The 10140-nt window shown below is 42.0% G+C and overlaps 1 protein-coding gene across 4 annotated transcripts in view; it reads right to left on the reverse strand.

Annotated features, from left to right (window-relative positions):
* Cltc (clathrin heavy chain) overlaps positions 1–9180 on the reverse strand; it is a 58325-nt gene extending 49145 nt beyond the window's left edge. For 3 of the 4 annotated variants that reach the window (XM_006247108.5, XM_063269684.1, XM_063269683.1), the window contains exon 1: positions 6424–9180. In XM_006247108.5, coding sequence (XP_006247170.1) covers positions 6424–6465 — 42 coding nt within the window. In that variant the 5' untranslated portion in view covers positions 6466–9180. The remainder of the gene's footprint in view (positions 1–6423) is intronic. The other variant, NM_019299.2, reaches the window with a different exon arrangement.
* Positions 9181–10140: the final 960 nt, after the last annotated feature.

The raw sequence follows: 10140 nt of genomic DNA on the forward strand, positions 1-10140 counted from the left end.
TTACTGTATTAAATTCTAACTTTATCACAATTATTACTGAGGAAATTGAGGGGGAAGCAGCAGATGTTAAGTTTTTAGGAACTTGTATTCAAATTGTAGATCACCTTTTCCAAAAGGGAAAAAAAATCCATCTCAGTGACATACAACCACTAAACAGGTTGAGAACTGAAGGCCACTGGGAGTGGCAGCACAGTCATTCATTCCCAGCGCTTGGGAGTCCGAAGCAGGCAGATCTTTTTGAGATTAAGGCTAACAGGTCTACACAGCAAGTTTCAGGTAGGACCCTGTCTCAAAAAGAAAAAGAAATATCTTGCTTTTGTTTGGTCAAGGAGAAGAGCTATCTTTATTGCTTTTAGTTTATCATACTAATCTTGTTTCCTTCATATAAGCAAAGTTTGTTTTCAGTATCTAAAAATAACTTTTATTCCATTTATTTTGGTCTCTTTAATTCCTAAATATGTAACCTGTTCTTGGCCAGGCATGGTGATACATGCCTGTAATCCTAGGACTCAAGAGGCTAAGACAAGAAGATGCCAAGTTAGCTCTAGGCTGGGCTATACAGCCAAACCCTGCCTTCCTCTGCCCATTAAAGCAGAAACAAGATGAAACATAATGTATGATTCAATGCAAAACAGACACAAAATTAAGTCCTTAGAGACAGAAAGCAGATTATCAGCTGCCAAGAGAAAAAATGAGAGGAAGATTGCTTAACAGGTATAACTTTCATCTCAGGCAAGAAAATGTTTGAAAACAAATATACCTACATGATGTCACATTTAAACGCTAAGTCATTCAATTATTGTCATTCAATTATTTATCTGGAAATAAAGTCTTCCTATAAAGTCTTGTCTAACCTCATACTCCTGCCTCAGCCTCCCTAGAGCTGAGAACACCGGTGACTGTAGGGTTTCTGAGAGAGCGCCACAACTGCGGCACAGCATCGGCTAATTTAGGTTTTGTGAATTTTATTTAAAAGAAAAAGGCTTGTAAAGACTAGGGTGTTAGCTGAGAAATAAGAGCTTACACCTAACTGGGGCAAGGCCCTCTGGGTTTTATTGCCAGCAAAAGAGCACATATACACGCTCACATTCACATGCAAAAGCTTTTAGCCCCTTTGAAAGTATAAACTTTAAAAGACTCAGTAGCCTTAATAAATAACTCAGTCACTTGCCTTGCTTTATATTATATATGGGGGAAAGTAAACCTGAGATGGGTTTCCTAAACCATGAACTTCTTACAGGTTTCTTTTCACCTGATTAATCATTCTCAAATAATTAAGGTCCACTCAGAGTTATCTAAGTCTATATGTTTATAAATTCTACAAGCTGAGCACATGTTGTCATTGGTGGTTTCATTTCCGATGAGCCAGCTAATCAGAAATAAATGAAAGCAACTGTTAACCAAATCCTATTTCTCAGCTACTAGGACTCATTTTCAATAGTTTAAGACCATCAAAACACCATCATCTCTAAGACCCCTTGGTGTGCATCACTATAGGGTGCCTCCCTTCCCTACTCCAGAAATAGCATAGGTATAGAAAAATGAGAAACGGGAAACAGTCTGGCAGAACTCCAAGATCTTGGCTTCAATAATGGGCAGACTGTAGTTTTCTCCTTCAACATGCTGTGCATGTGTGCTTCGAGTAGATGAAACGACAACTCTCCGAGGCGGTTGGGAAGAATTAATATTTACATGTACACTTATGGCTAAGTATTATGCCATAAACACAAGCTACACTATAGTCTAACTTCACAGCTGCCAGGAAGTATATACTAAACGAGGAAGTTGAGACAAGCTAAAATCCTGACATAATCAAATAAAACCCAAACTGGCATTTTCCAGAATTGTACACTGCAGTTTAAATTTCATAGTATGATGAAGTGTGGTTTTAATGAGTGTGGTTCCTATTCTTTTCAGAAATAACTGAAAAAGAAAGGCTGCATTATCTAACTTAAAAACAAACAAACAAAAAAAAAAAACCAACCAACCAAACAACAAAAATTATTTACCTATTAAGTCAGAACAGGAAGTATTAACACTGTGTTAGTATAAATCCAAAACCATGAACATACAGTGAAATACACAACAGTGGCTTCGGAATGGAACACACTCTTGTCATTAAGGAAAAGACAATAGGAAAGTCCCAAAGCTACTACTTTATGAGAGGAATACACATAATCCTGGTCAAAATTAATTTCATCCTAACCTTTCTTGGATATTTTATTGCTGAGAACTTGGAGAAAACCCCTTTTAAAGTATCATCTAAATAATTAAGGCAAAGAGAAAAAACAAATGTCGGCTCATGTAAAAGCTATTATGCCAGACATAATAATTCTAGCTAAGACAGAAGGATGAAGAATTCAAGGGCACTTAGTCTACAAACACAGCAAGACCCTGTCTCCAAAACAAAACCATCCAAAATAAAAGTGCTGGGGCTAGAAAAATGGCTCAGCGGTTAACACTTGCTACTCTTCTAGAGGACCTGGGCTCCTTCCCAGCATCCATATGGTGACTTCCAGTAGTCTACAACTCCAGATCCAGGGGATCCACAGCCCTCTTCTGGCCTTTGTGGGCACTGCATACATTTGGTGCATACACTTACATAAAAACACTCAAACGCATAAAAAAAATTAAAAAGACTAAATGTAGGTATTAAAGAACACCTGAGTATAGAACAAGCAATAGTGATAAATATTTTTAATTTTATTTATTGTATGTGTGCACAATGTGTGTGTGCATGTATATGCATGCCATGCTACATATGTGGAGGTCAAAGGACAGCTCCGCATTCATTTAGTGCAGGAGTTCAAGTGCCTTTGCATAGCAAAGTGCCTTTAGCAGCTGAAGCATCTCACTGACCTGATTGTAATAAATTTTGCAGCTAAAACTATGTAATTATTCACTGAAGAACGTGCCTTGCCAAGCTGAAAATATAAATATTAAAATCTAATCACTATCTGTGTGGTTCCATAAGTTAACTGCAGTAACTTCAGCTTTCTCCTTTCTAAAAGGATGCTAAGTTAAACTACCTAGAGGGATGAACAGAAAACATTTAACAGGTTTTTAGTACATAAAGGTATTATTTAAGTGGCTGTAACAGTCAATAGAGTTTGATTTGGAGGGCAATTAAGTTTTGACAATTATTTCTTTCAGAGCAGAAAAAAAAAATACTTCCCATAATAGAAAAGAAACTCAGAGCCTACATTTGACAGATGTACTCTGCAGTAACACATTCAAATCCAAGCTTTTGGCCATCCCTTCAAGTTAATAGCATTAACTGGAGTTTCTGGGTTGATGGAAAACACCTAGAACTCCTTAAAGTTGAGTAAACTAACCTTTAAGAAAATTCTGAAAAGAAAGCTGTCTCCAGTTCGAAACTATTTCCACGGTAGATCAGCGTCTATTTCCAGGTGTGCACTCTTCCCGTCTACCTAAGCATACATTATGTCCCAGGAAAACACTGCTTTCTCTTCAAAAACCAACCCTGGCAAGAATCCTACTATTCAACATTATATTGCATGCCTTCACTTATGGATCAAAGCGAGAAGAATAGGGTGGAGAGATTTACAAATAAAAATTAGAAGTATCCAAGTGTTCAACAAAATGTGCCAATAGCAAAATGCTTAATATTCAAGGAATTGAAAATTGCAGGCGGTGGGATTTTGTTGTTTTGTCCTTTGAGACAGGGTTTTGCTGGCTAGCATTGAACTTACTGTGTTCTGCAGCCTAGAATTTGTTCAGAATCTGTAACTCAACAAAAATTCCTTCATCACATAAAATATTAAAATTATGTGATGTAGTTCCAAGCCTTGATGACAGATCTTTATCTAAACACGTACAAAGGGATATGAAAATAAATAGCAATTTTTTATTTGCAACACTCTCATAAAAAGCTTAAAAAAAATGTAGAGTTTGCTGTTAACTTTCACAAGTGAACTCTACACTCTCTAGTTCCTCATTTTCCAGTTCTTCTCCTAAGCGTTTTAAAAGTTGTTTTCTAAGCAGAATGGCAGAGGCTTGGAAATCAAAGACTTAAGATGACAACTGAAACACTCCTTACACTGAAGTGTTAAGAGAGGGATAAAAATCTGAGATCAGGGGGTTGGAGATTTAGCTCAGTGGTAGAGCACTTGCCTAGCAAGCGCAAGGCCCTGGGTTCGGTCCCCAGCTCCGAGGGGGGAAAAATCTGAGATCAGGAGAATACATTATCTTGGAAAAGATGGTGATTTGCCCTTTTGACGAAACTGATCACCATCTACTGGAGTGGAATCCTACCAGCCAAAGCTTAAAGTGTAACATGGTCCTCCAAAGAACAGACAGAGATCTTCAAGAACACTTGTAAAGCTATTTTATAAATATTCAAAATCTCCAAATTTAGGAAAACAGTTTCAAGTATTTGCAGAAATTGTTACTCACATGCCACACCTGCATTAAATTTGTTTTTAATTAGTGACAAGTTTGGATTCCAGTCTGTAGACCATTCAACAATTCTGGTCTCGTGTTTAACAGAAATGAAACACTATTACTCAAATCAACAATGATCATGTGATCAGCAGCTGTCTTTGCTTCTCTTGAATATGGTTTATATACATATTTGCAGAAGGCTATTTCTGATAAACTTCAGTGTGGACAAGGGTTAATTCCAAAGATGGGAGGAGAGAAAACAGCAATCCAATTCATGGCCAAATTAATTAAAGCAAGCAATTAATTAAAGCTAGTTTTTTTTTTTTCGTTAATGTACACAGGCTGCCTCCCTCTTAGCTCAGCTTGAAGAGGTCAGCACACTGTCCGCTAGCATCCAGAACAGTGCCTTCCTAACTCTTTATTTTCTTAACAGAGGAAACTCAAACAAGCTTGAATTGAGGACAAAATTAACTTCTCTGTCAGGATTGTCACTTGACATTTTTCAGACTTTTGCAAAATAGAGATCTTATTGCCAAAATCAGGTGAATTATTTGAAAACTAGTGATGACTGAAGAAAGTGTATTTAGCTCATTTTATGGGCAAAGGTCTATTATCATTTACATTTAAAGTCCTAAAGTAAAATAATTTTTTAATGTAAGCAACACGGTAAAAGTCTATAAAGAAATATTTAATTATTTTACTTGTAGCTGAATTTTAGTTAACCCTGTTTATTATCAAACATCTTTTACGTGTATCAACGGAGAACAGTAAATCAGATTGCCTTCAATGATAAAGCACTCAATAAGTTACCAATATTTGAACTGGATCGTTACACCTTCCCTCATGAAATTAGCCCTTCAAAAGATGAAGCTGAAAGCAGATTTCTTTATGGGGATATTTGGGGGGAAGTAAATTATTATGAATAAATTATGATGTTAAAGAGTCAGGACAAGAGAACCAGGAAAAGCAGCAGTTCAGAAGAAGCTTAATTCAGCGAAGCCCTCCAATGGTCACCTGCCTAGGCCAACTGCTGGCATGGTGCCAGGTTAGACAATGGTGTATTGACTCCAGGATAAGGTGCAGTGGGGGGAGGGGGGCACCCCAGCCTATTAAAAAGAAGCCAGTTATAGATCAACTTGTCAGGTACTGTCTCAGAGCAGGTATGCATTTACAGCACTCCAGGCTCTGTTGAATTCCACACAGTCCTGTGAGACATACTCCTGCCTTAATCCCACAACTACCTGCTAGATTCCAAAAGACCATAAATAACCTCTAAATAACTCTCCCTACCTACAAGAATCAAAGTGAGTCTTAGAACTACACTAACCCTTGAAGAAACCAAGAAAGGAAAAATATGCGCGTTCCCCTTGGGACCTTGACCCCAGGCACCCTGAGACTGACACCGCCCCTAGCCGCCCCTCTATCTTCTTTCTGTTCCTTCAGTGAGTGTGACCTTCGGTTCTTTACAGATTCAGGGAAGGCAAGACACAAGCCACTGCTACCCTAACCCCAAGGTGCCTTTCTCAGCTGTGAGCTGCAGAGCGAAGATGCAGCTCCTCCCCAACCCACCCGCCACACAATTCCTGGGTGCAGACTCGATGTGGAAATCGGAATAGACCAAGGGAAGGTGACAGCCCTGCATCGCCCGGAGTTAACGAGAATTCTTGCTCTGGGAGAAACGCGCGAGAAGCTCCCCCACCTAGCCCCTACCCAAATGAATGAACTGAGTAAAATGGGAAGGGGGGTCTGGTATGCGCAGTTCTTGCAATCCAGGAAGCAGAAATAAGAGGCCGTCAGACGTAAGGCCTGGCCTCGCCGCCCTTTGCACTCCGATTCGTCATTTCCATCCTAGTCTCATATCGTTTAACCCTTTAAGCTTTTAAGACAGTGTCCTTCCTCCATCAATGCCAAATACCGACACCCCCCCACTCCCGTTCTCTCGATCCCCTTCGGGCCGGGCCGCTAGCTTCCTTCCCAATACCCTCGAAAAGTCCCTCAGCAGCCCCGACTAACACGCACCTGGAGATGCTCCTGAAAGCGAATTGGCAGAATCTGGGCCATGGCGCTGTCGGGGAGTATGGTCTCCTCCTGTCACTGGGGCTGCAGGGCAGTGCCTGCCCGGGCTCTCCAAGGGAGAGGAGGAGAAGGGGAAGGGAGGGGGAGGTTGGGCTCAGAGGAATACTCTCCGGGGACGTAGGGAACTGGCAGGCAGACGAGAGAGCTTGGGTCGGGGGCGGAGGCTCCAAGGGCCGGGAGAGCCGCAATGGCGGAACCGGGAGCAGCGCAGACTCCGGAAACGGCTGAGCCCTGCGGAAGGATCCCGGGGCAGAACTCCGCCCAGCCTCCTCACCCTGTCCGCCTTATGTAGCCTTCCACGAACCCCGTGCAGCGGACAGGCGTAGGAATTCAGGGACGCAGTGCGCGGATCGCTCTTCGCTGATGCGGCAGCGGGGAAACAGAGGAACCGAGGGACTACTTTTTCTAGACTCATCACTTTCCCCAGGCTCCGGTTTCTCCCTCCTCCCCTCCCCCCCACCTTTTTTTTTTTTTTAACATTTTGCCACATCATGCGACTCGGGGCGAACTACGTCATTTCCGTAGGCGCTGTAGGACCCACCCACGCACTTCCAGGTGCACGTGATGCGGGTAGGGAAGGGTCGGTTGACGGCTGCCAGAGTGGAGGGCGAGAGTTAGGGACTGGCCGCTGCTCCTGGGGTTGAGGTGGCCGTTGAGCCCCCTGCCGGCGTGGCGACCGGGGCGTGAGGACACCGAGTGCCTGAGGAGAAGGCCGCGGCGTCGGCGCCGCGGTGACTAAGGGAAAACGGCCCCGCCGCAGCGCTCTTTGGGCGGCTGACTGCGGCGCGCCTCCCCCGCCCGGTTTCACGCAGTGGGTGGTTGCTGACACCTCAGGGAGGGGGGATCGTGCTGAGCTGCAAGCCTCCCTGCCCTGACGCACGCCCTTCTGACGCCAGGAGAGCCGGATGGCTCTCGAGTGCCTCAGATAAACCATCTCAAAGGACAGTGAAGGCCATGTGAGAAGTGTCTCCTGCTGGCCCTGGAGAGAGCTTCCGCGGACATTTTGGTGGACTTACACCAGCCTAATGTAGAGATTAGTTTGGCCTTTGAGAGTTGGGAGTGTTCGGCAACCTGAAAATCTTTAAAGGTTTAGATCAAAGGATGGATGGTGAAAGAAACCTCGAGGGCTTTCTTGGAGCGGAGGGATTGACTGTTGGTCATACACGTTAGTAGGATCATTGCCTGTAGTAGCAAAGTGGGCAGTGTAAGCTCTTCAAAACCGGAGCACCTTGCCTGACTACAGCACTAAGGTATCTGCAGCATTCATTAGCGATTCATAGCCGCTCCAGAGCTCTTGCTAAAGTGTAAGGTGTAATGTTTCACAATAGCACCAATAAGGATGATTTAGAGAATTCAATTCCTCATATTTCATCTTAATTCCCCTGAAAGTTCTTGAGAAAGTTATTTTCAATGCCCCTTTCACCTAAAGAACATAAGACACCACTGGGTATACAATAATTTTGTGTAAGCGGTTTTGCTTACAGAAATCTGCTTAGTCATTTTAGTTGCTTTTAGTGTTTCTCCAAATACTGCCTTTCATACCTGGGCTGAGAGAAACAGGCAAGTGAGAAGGCAGTCAGCCCCCCGTTGTGAAGAAGAGCCTTGCCACCATATTTAGGATGCTTTGTGTTTGTATAATTTCACTTAAACATTTGAATGCTCTCTCCTGCAACGTTTGAAACGATAGTTTTAATATGAGTCTAAAGACTTTAAGTCTTTTTTTAGAAGTGGACAAATTCTAAATTCAAAGGGAGATATTGTTTTACTGCAGAAATGTCAGTAGCTTAATCAAATGGCATTTTCAATCTTAGAATTTGGGGTGTAAGAGCAGATCACCACAGTTTAATTTATTGACAAGTGCCTTATACTTTCGTACACACTCTGCAGTTGTAAGGACATTTCAAATCCCCAGAGCAGTTGATTTTACTTCCTTGGTGTGGAATACCTAACCAAAAAGTGCACTGAGACTGCTTTGTCATCACACATAGAAATTTCAAGAATGAGTTGTTTCCAGAAATCATTAAGAAGAAAAGTAGATGGTGATAACCCAAATCATTTTGCTTATTAATAGGACTGTTGTCTTGCCTGCCAGATTCTCTTCTCAGCCTAAGTATGAAAGACAGTATTGGAGAAAAACACTAAAAGCAACTAAAAAGACTAAGCAGATTTCACTCAGCAAAGGCACCATAAACAGTTAAAGCACTTTTTTTTTTCCAAGCGAAAAATGGTCTAAATGATAATGCTACCCAATGCATTGTGGTGCTCACGTGTAATCCTTACACTAGAGGCTTCTGAGACAGGAAGATCTAGAATTCAAGAGAGCCCCACCACATAGCAGGACCTTGTTCCCCCAAACTAAAACAGCCTCCAAACTGGCATGCCCCTTAAAGATCAGTAATTTGTTGTAATAAAAGATGTTTATTATGAGACCATACTATCTAAATTTCCAACAGTACAGAGACAGGGGAAAGGATAGTTCCCTGGTTTAGAAACCCCAAAGGCTGAGGCACTAAGATTTCTAAGCTGTACCTGAAAGGCATGGTTTTAGGCCCTACCTTAAAATAAATAACCTGATAAGCCCTAAAGCAAACCCTGCTGTCCAGAGTAAGTAACTCTTTTACCAGAACAGACTGCTGCAATGGATGAGTCATCGCCCTGGCTTTTAGTTTCCCATGTTTTAATAAAGAGGCCATGTTACTAAATGGTCAAGGTCTGAATTTGAAGCTATTTTTACAGAGTTATCAACAGCAGGCCCTTATATAGTAAGTGCCTCAACAAAAACATTGCTTTGTATTTTATTTGTAGTTTCTCAAAACCTACACAAGAAAACGATATTGTTCACCAGTTCTGTATTTTATGCCAAGAACTCTGAGGTCTTAAGTGTGTATAACCATCCTGGAAGGCTAGATATGCTGGTACATACCTGTAATCCTGGCACTTGACACTTGGGAGGCCAGTATAGAGAGGAGAGTCAGGAATTCAGGGCTCTTTTCCTATATTGACCAGACTGAGCTCCATGAGACCCTGCCTCAAAACAAAAACCTTGATAGCCACGCATGATGGCTTACTCCTGTAGTCTCTGCACTTCCATGGCTGAGATGGATGGGAATTCAAGGGCAGCCTACACTATTGAGAAAATGTCTGTTCCCTTACCCCCAACCCCAAAGTCAACCCTTTGTGTAGGATCCCTCCATAGTTGTTTATTTTAAGGCAATCCCAAAGCCTTTTAAAAACAGCTTGAGCTCATTGCAATGTAAAAGTCACAGAGGAAAGACATTCATCAGACAGAGAGTAAGTGGGAAGCAGAACTCTAATGCCTTGTACCAAATATAATTCAGATTTTAGAAACCATAAGAGACACTTTGGAATTATACAGATAAAATAACTGGTTTTGCCATTGAAACAGCACCTTTGAAATATCTCAGCCCCTTAGAGGTACTGGTAAGAATCAAAGCAGTAGTAGACTGGGTTTTTATCTTTTCATGCAAGATAATAAGAGAACCATAGTACTTGCCATTAAGAAAGTGAATGTTCCTCCGGTCTCAGGGATTGGTCAACATAGTACCCACTGTGTTTCAGTTCAGTATGAGCAGACTGTAGGCAAAGTTCCTCAACAGGGATGAAGAGTGGACAGAAAACATTTGCAAAGCAATATGGCCT

The sequence above is a fragment of the Rattus norvegicus genome, chromosome 10, assembly GCF_036323735.1.
Source record: "Rattus norvegicus strain BN/NHsdMcwi chromosome 10, GRCr8, whole genome shotgun sequence".
NCBI classification, from domain to species: Eukaryota; Metazoa; Chordata; class Mammalia; order Rodentia; family Muridae; genus Rattus; species Rattus norvegicus.